Raw genomic sequence first — 16970 nt, forward strand, 5'->3', positions numbered from 1 at the left:
AGAAAAAGAAAAAGAAAAAAGTTGCTAGTTCTTTTTCTTCCTGCCACCTCCAAATAGCCTTCAAAAGACTATTCTTCATAACAGTACTTCAGTAGACTTTTGGCAACCCTGCTGTCTTTTCAGTGCTCAAACAATGTAAATTGCCATCAGTTTGGAAAACGATCATCAGTATTTTGCTGGTGGACCCATTCTGAAAGGAAAACTTTAATCACAGAGCCTATAGGCCTGCTATCATCTTCAGGTTGTTCTGAAAGCAACAAAAAATATTGCTAGTGATAGTTATTGAGTGTGTGTCTGCATTCCTTAAGCAATTATCTGCTTAAACCAATGGGTGCCACGTTCGCTGGTGATCATAAAATTTGACCCTCATCAGAAGGATCTCTGATGTGCTCCCCAGTATGTGATTTCTCTGGGAATCCAATCAAGTGCTGAATCCCTGCCAGCCCATGAAGCTATGAGAACAGGTACGGACTCTCTGCCCTTTGCTCTCTTCAGTTGCCTGTACCTGAAGATGTGATGTCAAGCAGGGGCTGAATCTCTCACTTAGTGACTCTGCGCAGTCTGAAGTGGGTTTGTCTGCTGCTGCTGAGCACAGAACCGGGCTGCAGGGATTGAGGGTCTGCATTTGTTTTCATGTTGTGATTTCTCGTGGTGTACCATGGGGACTCCTGGAGGGCTGCGGGGCTGCCCCAGTAACAGGTGGCCTTTGTCATTGTGCTGGTTGTCATTGTGCCATATTAACGTGTCAGAAATGTGTGCATTTGTGTTCATACGCATTTGCCTATCCGAACAAGTCAGTCCAGGAAGGTGCTCCAATACTGCACAGAGCCAGAGCACAATAGCCTGACTGCAGCGTGTGGTCACTGTGCAGCCTGTGAGCAGCTCCTTGCCAGTCAGTAGCAGCGGAATGAGAAGCTGCGAATTCGGAGATCTCCAGGAGCCACTGAATGGCTTCATGGATCCTGCGTAGTGGTTACTGGTAGTATGGCTGCTGGGCCTGCAAACTTCATTGGGGCTTTGGTGTGATCCTAAATGTCTCACGTTCAGAAATGTCTTTGTAGAAAAAGAATTATGAGAACTTAGCTGCATTGTTATAACTGGTAAACTGTACAGCAAAGCCATAGGGATGTGATAAAACCATGAGATAGATGCAAGGAACAAACTGGAAGCAGGAAGTACCACTTTGGGAGGGGAGGAGACTTAACTCTAGAAGTTAAGAAGTGGCTCCTGCGGCCAAATACCAGGCTGCACGGGTCTTTTGAAGACAGTCCAATGTACTACATCAAAAATCACTTTTGATTAAAAACAAAAAGTGAAATTGATAAAGAACAAAAAGCAGAGGAAGCTTGTCTAATATAGTCGGAACATAGTTCTTGTATGTTGAAAACTTTCATAATGTCCAGTTTTGGTATCAGAAGTGTGAATGTGACAGATGAAGGGATATCTCCTTGAACACAACATTCTGCATCTGTAAACAACAGATGTTCTGACCAAACAGGTGTAGCAGTGAATGCTGCTGGGTGAACACGGCTGTCTTAAACCCTGTGTCATGCAGGTCAGACAGCAGTGCATGCTCACTGGTTCCCAGGTTAGCACAGCCCTGGAGTAAAGTTCTGAAAGCAGTAGCACTGTGAATTGAATTAGCAGCCTAAAGCACCAGTGAAAAACAAATCTAAGATCTACTTACTTTATCCTTTTTCCTCTGTCTTCGTGGCCTGTCATGTACACCACATGATTAATGTGTGTGTGCTTCAAAGTTAAGAACGTCAATATAACTAAAGGTTAGGTTGTGTGCATGTTTATGTCCCTCCCAATTTACTGAAATGCATCAAGTCCTTCCTCATTCCTCTTTGTGCACAAGGTCTCAAACTGAAGCGCGTGGTAGATAAGGATGTCAAACTGGAACCCCAGCAGGAAAAAATAAGCACTCATCAGTCTGAAGACTGTAGGCAGAACTTTCTGTAATATAGAAAGAAGAAGGGGGAAAGAAAGGACTGTGGGAATTACTTAAAAGTAATGTGCTTAGATATGTTCCATGAGCTGAGCCCGTTTCACATGTATGAAGGCTGTTTCTTAGAAGGGCAGGGAGTTTCCCTGTAGTACAAAGCAGATTTTGTTGGCTTAGTTACTAGCAGAGTAGGTTCTCTGATACCATGAGGTCTTGTATTTTCTTAATTTTTATATGTTTTACTGAGTAAGTGCTTGAGTGTTTTTATCCTACGCTTTGGTGTATGACTCTCTTTCAGTTCTGTCCTCACAGGTTTACTCATTTCTGAAGTAGACTACAAAACTGAAGTGGAAAATAATGAGAGCAAACAATTTCTTGCCATGGGGTAAGCACCCAGTGTTGCCCCCAGATATCTTTGCAGAAAACTGTCACAGTTTTTAACTCTGTCCTTGTGCTAATCCCTTGCATCACCATTAAGCTGGTTTTGCAAAGTTAGAGGTATATATTTTATTCTTTTTTTTTTGTAACAGTGATATCTTTCTGGGTCTGTTTGTTTAGGAAGCTGGTAATAGGACGAATCCTCCAACACTGCTAATTGCGACAAAGATGAGGCAGAACTAGGCTGAACTGAGACCTTGAGTATGTTTAGATTGGAGATACATTTTCTTTCTACCTCGATTCTTACATCATAAGAGCTAACTGGAGTGCTTCTGGGAAGGAAGCAAACTGGTTATGGTGGGAGTGTCGGGGTGGGGCAGCAGCATGCATTGCTGACATCTGCCTGCTTTTAAGAAAACTGCTTTAATGCTCTTGGGCTGACCTATGTTCTGATGGAGACATCCTTGGCCCAGCCTGCAGAGATCACTTTGACCTCTCTCTCAGAAATGTCTTTTGTTCAGAATCTCCAGAAAATGCAAGACCAGGTCAGAAGATCTGATTGGAGCTGTACCGTGTCACAAATAAGTCTGTGACTCCTCAAATCAGTCTTTCAGTTTGGCTGAATGATAACTGTAGATAAAATATGTTTGAACTTGCTTTATCGTTATCTTCATTCACTTGGTAATTTGACTAGAAAAGGCTTATCTCTTAACAACCAATCTCTAAGCAGAAACAAGTGCATTGAAAATGAAGGGAGGAATGGAAGGTGAAGAACTGTAATTGTCCAAACTTGCAGACTGGAAGTTGGTTATGTGGTATGCATAAGAAAGATTGTGTGTTTCTAAATTTTAAGTAATGGGAGCAGTGAATTTTTCAGGCCAAACTGCAACCTGTAGCCACATGTTTATAAGCCCTGCTCAGCTGAAAAGACTTCCTTTTCCAACAGGTCTTATGTAAGAGATGTTCTTCCCTTACTTCATCTCACTTTTTGCGTATGTGCAATGCATTTGTTTTTTCTCAGAGGCGAGCAGAAAGTTTTCTTTTTTTCCTACATTTGTGCATCTATTTGTATAACATAGGTTTCAACAGAGAATCTCTTTGACTTGGAAGGAGAGAGAACCACGTGTTATTACAAAGTCTGTAGACATCATCTGTTCTTTCTAACAGCATGTCTCCGCAGATGATCAGAAATCATACATTTAACAAGTTAGCTTATGTCTCACAATTAATTTTATATAAATGTTTACATAAGAAGTCGTCAGCCGTGTTTTAACATACCTGGGATAAGCTCTGATGTGTAGGTTGCCATCACAATGAAGATGCAAAATGGCTTTCTCTTCACTTTTTAAGCTCTGTATGTACTTATCTCCCTGACTGGATTCTATGAAGCGCTAAATGGGAAGCAAGAAGGAAAGTATCACAGTAAATCTTAATAGTGCTTTTGTCTCCAAAATTCTGTTGCTGCTGGATTGTGTTACAGCAGAATTATTTCTGCTTGGGGCCAGCTTGGAGGTCCTTACAGCAGCTGAACTCAGTGAAGAAGTTCACCGGTGCCTGGAGTTAAGACCTCTGTATGTACGTGCCTGCACACACTAACAGGAACCCACAGGCTGTCGTGCTTGACAAGCCTCGCTCTCCACATACAAATTCTGATGTGTATTGCATGTTCAGAATCGATGCAATCAGGCAAGTAGCCCAGCCTGAACTCCAGTTATATCTAGCTAAACCTGTGGCTGTAACCAGTTTTGCATAGATAGCACTTGAACAGAGCTTGTTGTGCTACTCAAGTTCAGACGGCAGCAGGTAACTGCATTTTGCACAACAAAAACCCCTGAGTGTTAAGGCTGCATACGGGTGACAGATTTACAGATATGAGTCAGCATGGTGGTACATAAATTTATCACCTGTTGTTCATAAGTAGGAACAATTAACAAAAGTCTTGCAACACGTAGAATTATTTAGGGAATAGTTGCACTTAAAAATACATTGACACCATAGACCATGTGATCTTTCAGATGCTGCTGGGATAAAACTTACTTTCTTTAAGGCTAAGGTTTCCCATCCTTTTTTTCAGCCAATAAGGGCGCTTTCTCTTTCCAAAAGATAAATGATAACGAAATCATTCTTGGCTTCCTGTCACTGTTTTGGGGATTGGAGAATGTATTGGCTAGATTACTGCTGTGGTGAAGGGCGCAGCACAGAATGATGTATAGATGACACCACCCAGAGATACTGACTCAGACAAATGTTAGAGACTTTCCTCCTAGCCCATTTCTCATTCCCATGGAGTAATCCCACACGACTAGCAGCAACACCAAAGCAATGGCTTAGTTGCCACAGCTGGTAAGCGAGGAAACAGGATCTTTGACTCTGGAAGCACACCTGTTCCAAAAGAGATGGACTGCCCTTTCAAGATGCAACTCCTGAGCAGGGCTGCTATGCCATTTACAGATGATCCCAGAGGGTTATCCTAGCCCAGCAGTACTCTCTTGAGAGACATGAGAAACACTTGTTTCCTACAAACTGAAGCCATGATGGCAGGTAAAACCAATAGATTTGCACCAGAAATGCCCGCTCCTACATATGGGCTGAGAATTTTTTAGTTTGACTTACTAATGCTTTTGATCAGTCAGAAGTGATTTGGGGAAGGGATTGCAGCAAGAGTATAGTGTAGAATATGTAGTTAGATGTCTGACTCAAATACACTTTTAATGAATGAGAGGAAAAAAGAAACAGCTTCCTGCCTTCTCAGCAGTGATTTTCCTAAAAGGAGAAAACAAGGAGTTTCATGTGCTTCTTCTTCTTATGCTTGGGGAAGTTGTTGAAATTATAGAGTTGAAGGCTGGGGGCTGAACCCAAATGCAGACCCATGGCATTCTCTGTCCAGTTGCAACAAGTCTCCAAGAATAAAACAGGTGAATGCCGCTCATTGCTTTGAAATGTTTTGTGAGCAGAGGTCAGGTGTCTGTCATTCCTTTTCTGTGTAGAGAGGAAGTCTAGTTTGCATTGTGTGCATCTCATGGACACTTAATCAGTAGAATAAGGAATCATGCCTTGATAAGGGGCTAGAGAGTGCCTGTGATCTGATGATTATTCTATGATTCGTAGTTATCCAAGTGGAATAGCTCTAGTAGCAGAAACTGTGAGATCTGCTTTAGAGCAGTAATTAGCATGGCACTGAGGAATCTTGCTGGGATGCAGCAGATCCAGGCTCTCAGTTGGATATGTGACATTGCCAGAAGAACTAATTGAGCATGGCTTTCAGAATGCAGCCAGGAGGTGGACGGAGCAGTTTGCTGGTCTGTGGTCTGAATCCCTGAAAATGCTTGGAAGCCTTTTTCAAGGAAGTTCTAAAGGTTGGGCAAGCAGTTTCCTGCCCAGTCCTACTCTTGTTATTTGCTTCTAAAACATGGGTTTGTTGATTTATTAAAGAACTTTCACTTCTGTTTGAAGCAACCTAAATTTAGAAAGGAAGTCTTGGGCTTCTCATTACTGCTGTGTGTGTAGGGTATTGTAGAGTCTTGCAGATTCCAGCGTGAGGCTGTATTTTTAGCTATTAGATTTGCTGACTAAACTAGAAAGAATAAATCATAAGTATTTATTTCCAGATTGAGAACTTCAATCAGGTGTAACGACTGCAAGTTATTAGGTAGGGGATGCAAATGGGTTGGTCAGTAAGTAACTACTGAAAGATGTGGAAGATGTGTGACTGTATCCCCTGCGCTGACCTACAGTGCTCAGTAATTTATCCATCCTTAAGGCATTGAGAATTTTCTATCACCAGTCTTCTATCTTCTAGAACAGTGGGGTTTTTTTTCTTTTTACCTTGTTAGTAAGCTAGAGGGTTAAATCTGCTTTAGGAGATAGTTGCAGCTCCACCAAAATAAGCAGAAGTTCATAAGTTTTTGTTGCTCAGAGTTTCAGGGAAAAGAGAAACTGTTTTTGACTGAACTTTCCACAGAAGACTTCTGACTTTCAGATATCTCCTTTTAAAAACTTCATCAGCGAAGCAAGACATTTCAGTTTATGGGCCATTTGTCTTACTGATCAAAACTGAAACTTTCCGCAAGCTAAAACACTTTGTACAAAGGCCTGTAACTCTCCACAGTTTCGATGGAGATAGTTCTGAGTGCTTCAGGCCAGCACCAGTTAGTAGCATTAGACTCTCTTAGTGCAGGTGCAGGTCAGATGCAGTATTTATTTTCCTAATTTTAGTGAATTCTGGAAGCTATATTCTTGTCTGTTTTCCCTTGTTTTAAGGAAACAGCTGACACTGAGATAAACCAAGGTGAGCACAAACACCAGAGACTTTGCATTTCCTTACACAACAAAGCTGGAAGAAACCCCAGAGTGGATGTCAAAGGGCTTGCCAACCCTGTTTGTATTAAATAAGGATATTATGTGTGTTAAAACTTGCTGAGTGCTGCAGGCCTGACTTAGCCGCTGTTGTATCGCTGGCATTTTGTATGGGTATAATGAGGCAGAGCTTCTGCAGGCCACCTGCCATTGCAACCTGAATTCCTGGACCATCTGCAGTCATGGACAATGAGCTGGAGGGTTGCTACAGAGCTGAGGCTTGGAGGAAGAAAGGAGAGGATTTTTTTGTAGTGATGCTTAAGGCTTGTCTGTAGCAGTAGTTACCTGTTTGCATCCAACCAAACAGCCTTATCTGCTACCAGCTGCCAGTCTGCAACTGAAGGCACAGCTAACCCGGCTTAATACTTCTGCTAGGTTGGTAGTAGTATTTAGGTTTTCATTCATATGGAAACTTAATCTACAGCATCATCCTGCTGCCAAGACATGCAACAGTTCCAATGATGTGTTCTTTCCTCTTTTTTTTCTCTGCTGTGTTATTCAGATTGCCCTATTTGCAATGACTAGTTTGTGATCTGAAGCTAAGAGCTTTGAAGTTAATGGTTTCCTCACAGTGTAAGATTTCAAGTTGAAGGTAGTAGCATCTATTCCTTCATTCCTTTGCCAAGAAATGAGCTACTGGGGCAAGAGCAATGTGTGGTGATGCAGCACTGCTCTTAGCTGAAGCCCACTGTAGTGTTTGAGAGCTCCTTACAGCCTCTTGTGCTCTGTATCAAACTGCCTTGCCCTTCTTCTTAGTGAAGGAGCAAGTTCCCCAGCCTGCCCATAATATTCTACTAGCAGATATCCATGGTACTCTTACAGACACACTGAAATGGGTGAGTTGAGGGAGACTTAACATCTGGCTTCAAGGCATTCAGTTTTTTGTGGCAACACTGGGAAGAAAATGCAGACCTTGCAACTACAAGGTGTATTCGTTTCCTAAAGCAGTGTACAGAAATTACTCTGATTGTTGATGAGACAGATGACTTTGTGATGCAGTGTAGCAGCTAAGAGCTATTTGGAACAGGGTGAGAGGAGGAGAGAAAGCAGTGGCCCAGGTGTCTTTGTGATGGCAATTCCAGTCCTGCGGGAATCATGCAGTAAGAGTTCTGACACGTGCTGACCAGCCACTGCTGCAGCTGCTCTTGCACAAATAGTTCAGGGTTAGCACACCGCTGATGTAAAGATCTCTAGAGGGAGAAGAAAATGCCTGCTACCTGTCCACCTTCGGAGGCCAGTTTTTTGCAGCCCCTCACTTCACTTACTTTAACAACTGCATAAGGCATGACAAGAATGCTGGCTTGCCCTGCGAGTGGGGGCAAAGGCAGACAGACCCTATTCTGATAGATTGGAAGTGTCCACGATGTGATATGTGTTTCCAGATGCTTCACTTTCTGCCTTGTCACAGAGCTTTGTCACCTGGCTTCAGCACTGCAGACCTCAGAGACCCCACGGGAGATCCTGACTCAGCAGTTCTGCACAGTTCTGTCTTGCTGGAGCCTGCAGGTGGGTGCAGGGGGAGGGGGAAGCACACGATGAAATGCATAGTCTGATCCCTGCCTCTGTATTCATCACAGATCCTGTGCACAATAAATAGGCTGGATCAGCCTTTTTTGTCATCCTGTCATCGTAAGGAGAAGAGCCTGGTGTGGGGTCTCTAACATACGAGGCACGGCCCCTTTATACTGCAAAGAATAATCTCCACATTCAAACTGTATTTTTCAGGGTGAGTTAGCAGCACAGTGCTTCCTGTCAAAGGGCCTGAGCTGTGGGAACAGTATCAGCAAGCACTGCAAGTCTCTGCATTGCTAGAATTCTTTGGAGTTCTTCTTAATGCTGAGCCTGACTCCAGCTGCTTAATGAAGTTTGCTGTGGCTCCAAGGTTTATCTGGCCTCAAATTTTGAGACAGAGGACATGGGGAAAATTGGAGAGCCGTTCTAATGGATGAGGGATTTTGAAATTTACCAGTGAGAATGGCTTGTTTATTTGAGGAGGAAAGATGCTGAGGCTTTTTCCTTGAAGTCCTGATACCAGGACAGTCCTTTTTCTCTGAAGTTATGAAACAGTGAGATTTCACAGCTAAAAATCTGAGGCCAAGTGAAATGTGAGTAGAAAGAGGCAGGCTGATCAGTAACCAGTTGGTGGTTTTATGTTTGTTTTTTTTGTTTTGTTTGTTTGTTTGTTTGTTTTTTAATCTTCACTGCTGGGGTTTGGGGAAGGTAGTTGGCAATACAGTCTCAAATCTGCTTCCAGATGCTGACAAATGGGCTATATACAGGCATTTGTGGCTGAGAGCAGGTATGAACCTGTATGACCAAGAGATGATTTATTTTGGTTATTGTACCCTATAACACAAGCAACTGTTATTCTTCTGGGTGCATGCATTGATAATTTTTTAAAAAGTATTGAATCTTCTATTGGAGCAGTTTCCAGTCAGCTTTTTGCACTCAGCCCAATTCCCATGTTTACCATAACTTTGTTTTGCTACTCAAAAGAATCAGCTCAGATCTCCTGTGCCCAGAGCCTGAGACCCAACTTGGCAGCCTATATCAATCTACCCCAGCCAAAAATAAGCATGACTTCGAGGTCAGGGCATTCTTCTCATTTGAAACTCCATAGTGTATCTACTGCTGCATGACTTGTCCAAGTTTGACCTGTTTGTAGAATAGTACATATCCTTTCTGCTGCTCGTCACTAAACGATGCAGTGAACGCTTTCTAACCTGGTTGCCTAAGATATTAGGTACTTACTCTACAAATGCCCAAATGCCACTCGTGAGAACAGCCAGTACTCTTGCTGCTGCTTCAGATGCCCAAAGGCAGAAAGAAGAAATGACTTCCATAAAAGCCAACATCAGACAAGTAGAGATCATCACAACTCAATGCAGATAAAGGTACCTTTTTTCTAAATTGTTTTCTCGTGTTCTGATGAGCTTCCACTTGCCATCTGCCCTTCACACAGTTGTCATACCATTATCTGTTCTTTCAGAGACAATTCAATTAGATCTTTCAGGAGGTTTTAATCAAGTGTTATGGGGTGGCTGGTAAATTATTTACAGCCATATCACCTGATAAAACACTTGGTCTGCTAAAGCTATCACGTAAGCGACCTACCTGTAGCAAAAAGCACAACTGGCTTTAACTTAGGACCCCACTTGTGTTCCCTGGGGTTATTCAGTTGGCATTAAATGAATGTCAGACTATGTGAGCCCATGTTTCATATGCAATAATACATACTGAATATGGCTGTGCTGAAAAACAGTGCAGTTGAAGCATGTTAAAACAAGAGTTAAGAGCTGAATTTAGCTCTACTCTCTGCTGACTCAGTTCTTTTATCAGTGCCTTTCAATGCTGAATACCTTAAACAGTGTGGCCTTGACCCTCACTTGAAGATCCTGCTATTTTAACAGCAGTGCTGTCTGTTTGTACTGTCTTCAGACTTAGTCTGATGTAAACTAAGTGTTTTTTTAACAAGCAAGGTAATAGGAAACAGTACTCAAATAGGAAAGCAAAGTGAGAAAGTGTGGTATTTGTAGGAAACAGAAGGATTATTTCTCTGCCTTATTGATGGAAGCCAGTACCAGGAATTGTTAAAGGTGAGTACAAACTCATGGATATCAAGTCCTATCCAAGCCCCATATGAGCAAATAGAAGTTGGAAGATCAGGTGGACTTGTTAACTCAGAGCTCAAAAAATGAATGTTCTGTTATTAACTACATGAATAACAGTGTTACATGCATTGCTCTGACTCATCGTACCAAATTTCCTAGCTCAGCTGAATGGCTTCTGGATAGCCTATAACATCAGTAGATCAACATGTACTAAGCTCCAGCTTACTGTAATCCTGCACAAATGTATCAATTTTCTGTTGTGATCAGGGACTGTTTCAGACTGTTTCGAGATCAGCTTTGTGAGAAAGCCTCAGCAAGAGAGGATACCAGCCTGCCTACACACAAGTACAGAACAACCAAGTGCGAAATTTGATATAGTTAACTTGCATAATATTTGAAACTAGGCTTAAAAGAGAATGTAAGCATTGTTGGAGTCCCCTCTCCAGTTCTTCTGCCATTGCTGGTTTCCAACCTACGAAAACCTTTAGTCATCTGTACTGAAAGTGTGCTGTGCTCAGAAGGCAGATGCTTTGAGATCAAAAGTTGCAACTTCTCCAGATCCACTACACAAGGACAAAGAACGGTTACCAAGATTGCAAGACCACATGACAAGGACTTTTAATTTACTTCTTCATTCTCTAGAATGGCCAAATCCAACATAGTCTAAGCTAAAAGGAACTGCAGGCAGCCCACCTATTAATGAGAGCATTTCTACTCTGCAGTTTTTCTAACCTCTTCCAAGAAGTAGGTAGGGCAGACTTTCAGAGAAAGTGCTTGGTAGTCCTGGTGTTCCTTAGTATTTGGGAGGCAGGATGAAGGTGGAAATAGGAGAAGAAGGAACTTCACCTGCACTGTACACATTGCACTGTAGTTCTCTCGTGGGAATGACTATCACAGATGGCATGGTTACGAGACAAATGCAGCCTTAGCACTGCTTATCTGGGTCTGGTATATGAAGCAAACTTGTGACAGACTATCTGCTAGTCTCAATGTTCAAACTCAAGTGAAACTGTATGGTACCTTGTTTTATAGCCTGGTCCTTCCTTTCAGCTGCTGTGTAACCCTAAAGCTTTTCCCTCTCTCCTCCCAGTGCTGTGTTTGTTGGTTCCATATATATCATCACTGATCTGAGGCTTTGTGCAGCTGCTAGGAGTATGTGCCTTTGCAGCAGAAAGGAGGCTGCTCCACGTTACTGAAAGTGCAGCAGTTTCTCCTTTCCCCACCCCCAGAGTTGACTATTATTTATGCAACATGATCTAACCCAGATCGGCTGGGAGCCGATGGTCCAGAGTTCATTTCCAGTTATTATTGTAGTATGGAGTCAGTCTGGTTAGAGGCACTTGTTTCCAGCACAAAACATATACCCTTTGAGAGCATAAACAAACTCTAGGTCACTTTCACTTAGCTTCATAAAAAAGTGTTTCAGCTAAAAGGAGAAGCAAGCTAGAGTTGAGGCACTGTGAGGAGCAGTCATCTGTTGTAAGCTAAGTAGGGCCCATTCTAGTAGAAAGGAGATAGAAGGACCACTGAGCTCTAAAATAGCAGTGGAAGTTTGCCTTTTTAGTCTCTAGAGATGTACTGTACAGTTCTTACCTTTGCCTCAGTTATATGTTCAAACTCCTCAGTTAGGGCATATGTGAATAAAACATATGCAGAATTACTTTGCTGGGCTGGGGGGGCAGAACTCAATGGCCCAGGCATATCTGGCTATTTCTGACTTTAACGGCAGAGCAATTACACCTGCTGTCACAACCCTGTTCTGGTATGTGGGTGTAGCTGCTCTGGAGCTCAGTCATCCTAGCTACCACTAACCCAGCTAGTCATCTTAACCAATTTTTTGTTTTCTTTTTTTAATCTGTGGTACTACCAGAAATCCTTAATAGACAAGGCTCTGGCTTTGAAGGCTGGCATATATAGAAGCTGCTCTCCTAGACTGGAGATAAGAGGCTAAACTTTGATATTCACAAAGTATTCACTTCTAGCATTGAGTACCAACTTGGCCCTCTGTGCAGCCTTGACAACAGTAAGCCAATTGTAACCATAACCAGCACAGAAACACTGAAGTAGTAAGGAAGCTGGGGTACTTAGACAAAAAAGCCTCCTTCAACTCTGGTCATCTGCATGCTAATACAGGAGTTTTAGATTTGAGACTGAAAAGACTTTGTATGGTTCTGAATCTGTGCTTGGAGATGAAGCTACCTTATGATAATTCACACTCGTTCCTTTGTTCTAGGTAGCAATCTGTATGCTGCTCTGGAAAGCAAGGGGTCAGGCAGCTCATGGAAACCGGTGTCATGAGAGGCTGTTAAATTCAAAGGCAAAGTTTAGTAGGGCAGCACGAGTGGGGAAGGGCTGGCTCTCAGCTGGACAAACAGGTCACACAGGTTCCAGACACCCTGTCCCAACGAAAGCAGAGCACCAAAGCTGCAGGATGCTGTCAGGTAGGAGCAGCACCAATACTTGGTAAGATCAAAGGTTAGCAGTTGAGGCTTCATCAAGTACAACGGTGTTTACGTGTTCTTTAGCAAGAATCCATCATTATAGTTATTAACGTTAATTAAGTTTATCTTACAAAGCACTGTCCCAGTGTCATCAAATGCAGTTTCTAACCCATGATAAACAGCTTTGCTTTTGGTCCTTGATGTAGTCTTTCCTTGCTTTAGGAAGACACCAACTTGGATATCGAGTTCCAACCATTTCTATCCTATTTAGGGAACAGAGGTCACATCCTGCTTTGTCTCTGCAGAGGGAACTCCTACTCTTCCTGTTGCCTCACTCCTGCTCATTTTCCTGCAGAATAGCAGGGAGAGTAGGAAGCAAAGCAACCCAGTCCAGTAGAAAACCTCATACAACACAGTCACAGAAACTCAGTAAGTGAAGAACAGTCTTACAGCACAGTCAAACAGTTAAGTTTTCGCACGTAGCTCACCTCAGTAATTTTAAAAGAATCAGGAAAAAGGCAATAAGTAAAGTCTTTCTGGAACACCATTCTTCTGTTTCATAGCATTTCCCCACACCTCACATTAAACCCAAACTTCTTCAAGTAGTCCTTCATTTTCAATACAACACAGACTCCTTCAGAGGGATGGTCCTGGGGTGTTAGAGAGGAGTTTCTATCTGTAATCTACTGCAGGAAGGTGCCTCCTATGTTTTTGGGTGACAGGCTATCCAGAATGCAGTTCTCCCTTGTTTGCAAATGCATAGAAGTAAGTTTCTTAAACTGCATTAAATCTCACAAATCTCAAGCATTCTGCAGACAGCTGAGTTAGGTGAATATACTAGGAGTGTAAATGAATACTTCTCCACTAGGAAATCAGGAGTGTTTTGAGGAGAGGTCATTCTTGAACTGAGGATACCTCAGGCATAACTGGAATTCCTGTGTTCAATGTGCTGTAGCACAATTATGAGATGCACTTGGCATGTTGCACGAGGGTTGTTTTGAGGATACTTGCGTGAAGGGAGGTGTGCCTTAGGCTTCCTGGGCTAAGAGCTCAGTGTCCCTTTATGTTGTCTACCCACTTGTAAGAGAAAAGAGGTTAGTCAGCGACTGTGATGTTGTTGGTTCTGAGATGGCAGAAAGGTAACCTGAGGACACATGGTACTGCAGAAAAAGAGGGAGCTGGAAGGATAAACTGTATAGGTTTATGTGTTTATTTACTGAGAAGGAAAGAAAGCTGACCAGGCAAAAATGCGCAGTGTGATTCCCACTTACTAATGGCATATCCAGCCCTAGAGAAAAGAAAACGAAAATTCATACAGTCGATTTTATTTTTGAATTGTTTCATAAACCTTTGGCAGAGCTGAGCTGTGGGTGATCAGCTTTCTGCTTGGTGGCTTATATTTCTGCAAAGGATTTTTCATTCTTGTATTTCCTGCTTTGTGCTCAGTGTGTTAGATGGAGTGTTTAGGAAGCATCCTGTAAAATTTATGAACTGAAAATCTCTGATCTCTAATGCATGGCAGATCACTGCCATTTTTCTTAAATTCTGAAATAAGGAGATGTTGTACAGGTCCAAAATATTTTGAGCAGAGGTGGGGGTTTGGTGTACTTTGGTTTTTTTTTTGACAATCCCAAACTGCAATTTCGTAGTTGGTTTGCTGTTTTAAAAGACACTTTCAGAGAACATGGCAAGTTGCCACATTCCAGTTAAGCAATTTCCTATAGCTGACATTTTTTTAAAAAAGCATGTTGTTTTCTCAGCCATTTCCCTCCTCCGTTTTCACTGGCAATGCAAAAAAAAAAACAAAACCAACAAAAAAACAAAAACCAAGAACAACCCGCAACACAGAAGCCCCAGCCCCTGTATTAACATTCAGACATTTGAGGAGAATGTTCTTTGGGAAACTATGGAAGGCCAGTGTCTATCAGCAGCGTGCTTTTGTATGTGGATTCATTGCATAACGTAAACATCTCTTCACTGATAATGAAGTGGTAGGCAATGCTTCATAAAATATATGTTGTAAATTAAAAATAATTTATTTTTACATATTTTTTTTGTTTCCGAATGGGTTGTGTATTTAGAAACAGGGTGTGCTGCTAAGCCTGAAGTTTTTCAGTCATTCTGGAGAGAAGTGCTAGCATAGAAAAGTGCATGGTGGGCAGCCAAACTGATTGTGCCAAGTTCCCCAATGCTTTCGTTTCTAAGCCAGACAACAGCATTGTTTGTGTACCAGACAACACAAGCAGGACCTAATCCAGCATTCTGGGGAATCTGTGAAAATTCCAGTATTGTCTGATCACAGCTGAAAAGCTAGTAACAGTCTGCTGCTTCTTATTTGCACTGCTGGATCCCTCAAACATTTGTAGGCCTTCACCAATTTCTGGCCTTGTTACTCCGGAGAAGCACTGTAAAAATGACCTCCAGGACTGTTTTGTACCCCATGTAGCAGGAGGTAGAGAGTACCAGGGCCATTTAGTGTCTTTCATTGCATAGGTGTGGTGCTTTGGTTTTCAGAAGCATCTTGGGAAGGTTAGTATTTTTCATAATGCTTAACATGTTTGTATTCCTTTTGGAAAGATCAAGATGGAATACTGCAAAGGAAAGGAGCCTGAAAAAAACCCACAAATGATCCTGTGTAACTATTAAGTGTTGATTGGCTGCTGTGAACAATCTCAGAACTCAAAGAATGAATTTGTATCCAGCACCCTGAATTGTCAGTTCACAGACAGAAAAATACAACATAGAATCCCTTTGTCTTTGCCAGTGCTCCTTAGGAATGGATATTTCCATTACAGAATAGCATAGAGACTTGTAACAATGTCTTTTTATTTTCTCATAAGTAGGCATGTTTTTATCTTTTTCTCGTTGCTGTCACTCAGCAGGGTCCTTCCTCTGATACAGTCATCTGAGCAAGAGATTGAGCAGAAATCCTGAACCAGGGCCGCTGAACTTATTCTTCAGTGGATAATCAGAGGAGATACTTCAAGACAAAAGAAATGTAATTAAGCACGTGTAATGCAAATGGGGTGACAAAGAAATACTATGAAGAATGTTTTCTAAGAAGAATGTAGGGCATGAATTGTCAAAGATGTAGAAATTGTAAACACTTTTACAAGAAAGGACTAATGCTATGAAGTCTAATTCTCTTTGACAAAAGTTCTCCTAGTGCAACTCTGAACTTCAACCAGATCAGCAGTATGAAGTTAGGTTTTTTTTACTATTGATGTAATTATACTAGTATAACTGGGCTTGTGGATGTAGTTGTATCAATTAAGTTTAAATATATATAAAGCTCATTGTATACAAATATATAAGACTGTATAACATATTTCTTGGTCAGAAGGCAAAAGATACAGCATGTAAAGCAAATGTGGCCAGAAAACAAACTGGTGTTTGGGTGGGTGGCTGGCAGTCTAGCTGAGAAGAAGTCAAATGTGAAAAAATTCTTTGGAATTAGGGACAGCATCGTGTGTCATAAGTGCACTACTAAAAGAGAGCAGTTCATTAGAGACCCCGCAGGCTTTCAGGAAGCATTCAGGCTAGCGATGCAAGGTGTCATCCATTGCAGTCTTTGATGAGAGCAGAGGGTGCTTGGTACTTTGCTTGTGATGAGGAGAAAATGAAAGTTCAAGAATATGATGGGAGCCTAGAATTAGTCATTCCCTTCCTGACCTTTCTGAAGGAAATGTCTGGCTTTAAAATTTTGTGCTGTAAATTCTACTCTTTTATCTGTGCTAGGAACTTACATCTCCCTCCCTGTAGAATCAAGGACACTTGAGAGTTATTTTCCATGTATCAAAGTATATAAGCTCTAAACTTGCTGTTGTGGTGGCTCACTTAGGAGCATGCAGGAAATAGGAAGGAGAGCAGGGATCTGAAGCTATGTTCCAGCTGCTTATTCAAGGCTGGTCTTTTGTTGAGGCAGAGAGATGGAAGTCTGATTTGCTCAGGCTCTCCAGAGTTCTATCAGAGCTGTTCTGACAAGGGTCAGTGTCTCGGCTGTGGTACTGCCTTTTGAGGTATAAAAGTCCTGGAAGAGAACGCAGGAAAACTTTTGTACTCTCTTGCCAAAGGCATCATTAGCTCTGCCTAGTCCATTTTTGACAGGCATTTGTTATCTTATTGCTAAAGATCTTGGTTAAGGGCCAAAACTGTGTTGAACTAGGCTTTGCCTAGCCTTAGCTGTTGAGGACAAAACTGATAGTGATATTCTTCCAGGTTGTCACTCAGTTTGTT

At 42.0% G+C, this 16970-nt stretch overlaps 1 protein-coding gene across 5 annotated transcripts in view; it reads left to right on the top strand.

Moving 5' to 3' along the window:
* Positions 1-8095: 8095 nt before the first annotated feature.
* KSR1 (kinase suppressor of ras 1) overlaps positions 8096-16970 on the top strand; it is a 48138-nt gene continuing 39263 nt past the window's right edge. For 4 of the 5 annotated variants that reach the window (XM_010721974.2, XM_031556443.1, XM_010721972.3 and 1 more), the window contains exon 1: positions 9558-9576. In XM_010721974.2, coding sequence (XP_010720276.2) covers positions 9565-9576 — 12 coding nt within the window. In that variant the 5' untranslated portion in view covers positions 9558-9564. Of the gene's footprint in view, positions 8189-9557; positions 9577-16970 lie in introns of those variants that run through there. The other variant, XM_010721977.3, reaches the window with a different exon arrangement.

Source organism: Meleagris gallopavo, chromosome 21 (assembly GCF_000146605.3).
Source record: "Meleagris gallopavo isolate NT-WF06-2002-E0010 breed Aviagen turkey brand Nicholas breeding stock chromosome 21, Turkey_5.1, whole genome shotgun sequence".
Classification (NCBI taxonomy): Eukaryota; Metazoa; Chordata; class Aves; order Galliformes; family Phasianidae; genus Meleagris; species Meleagris gallopavo.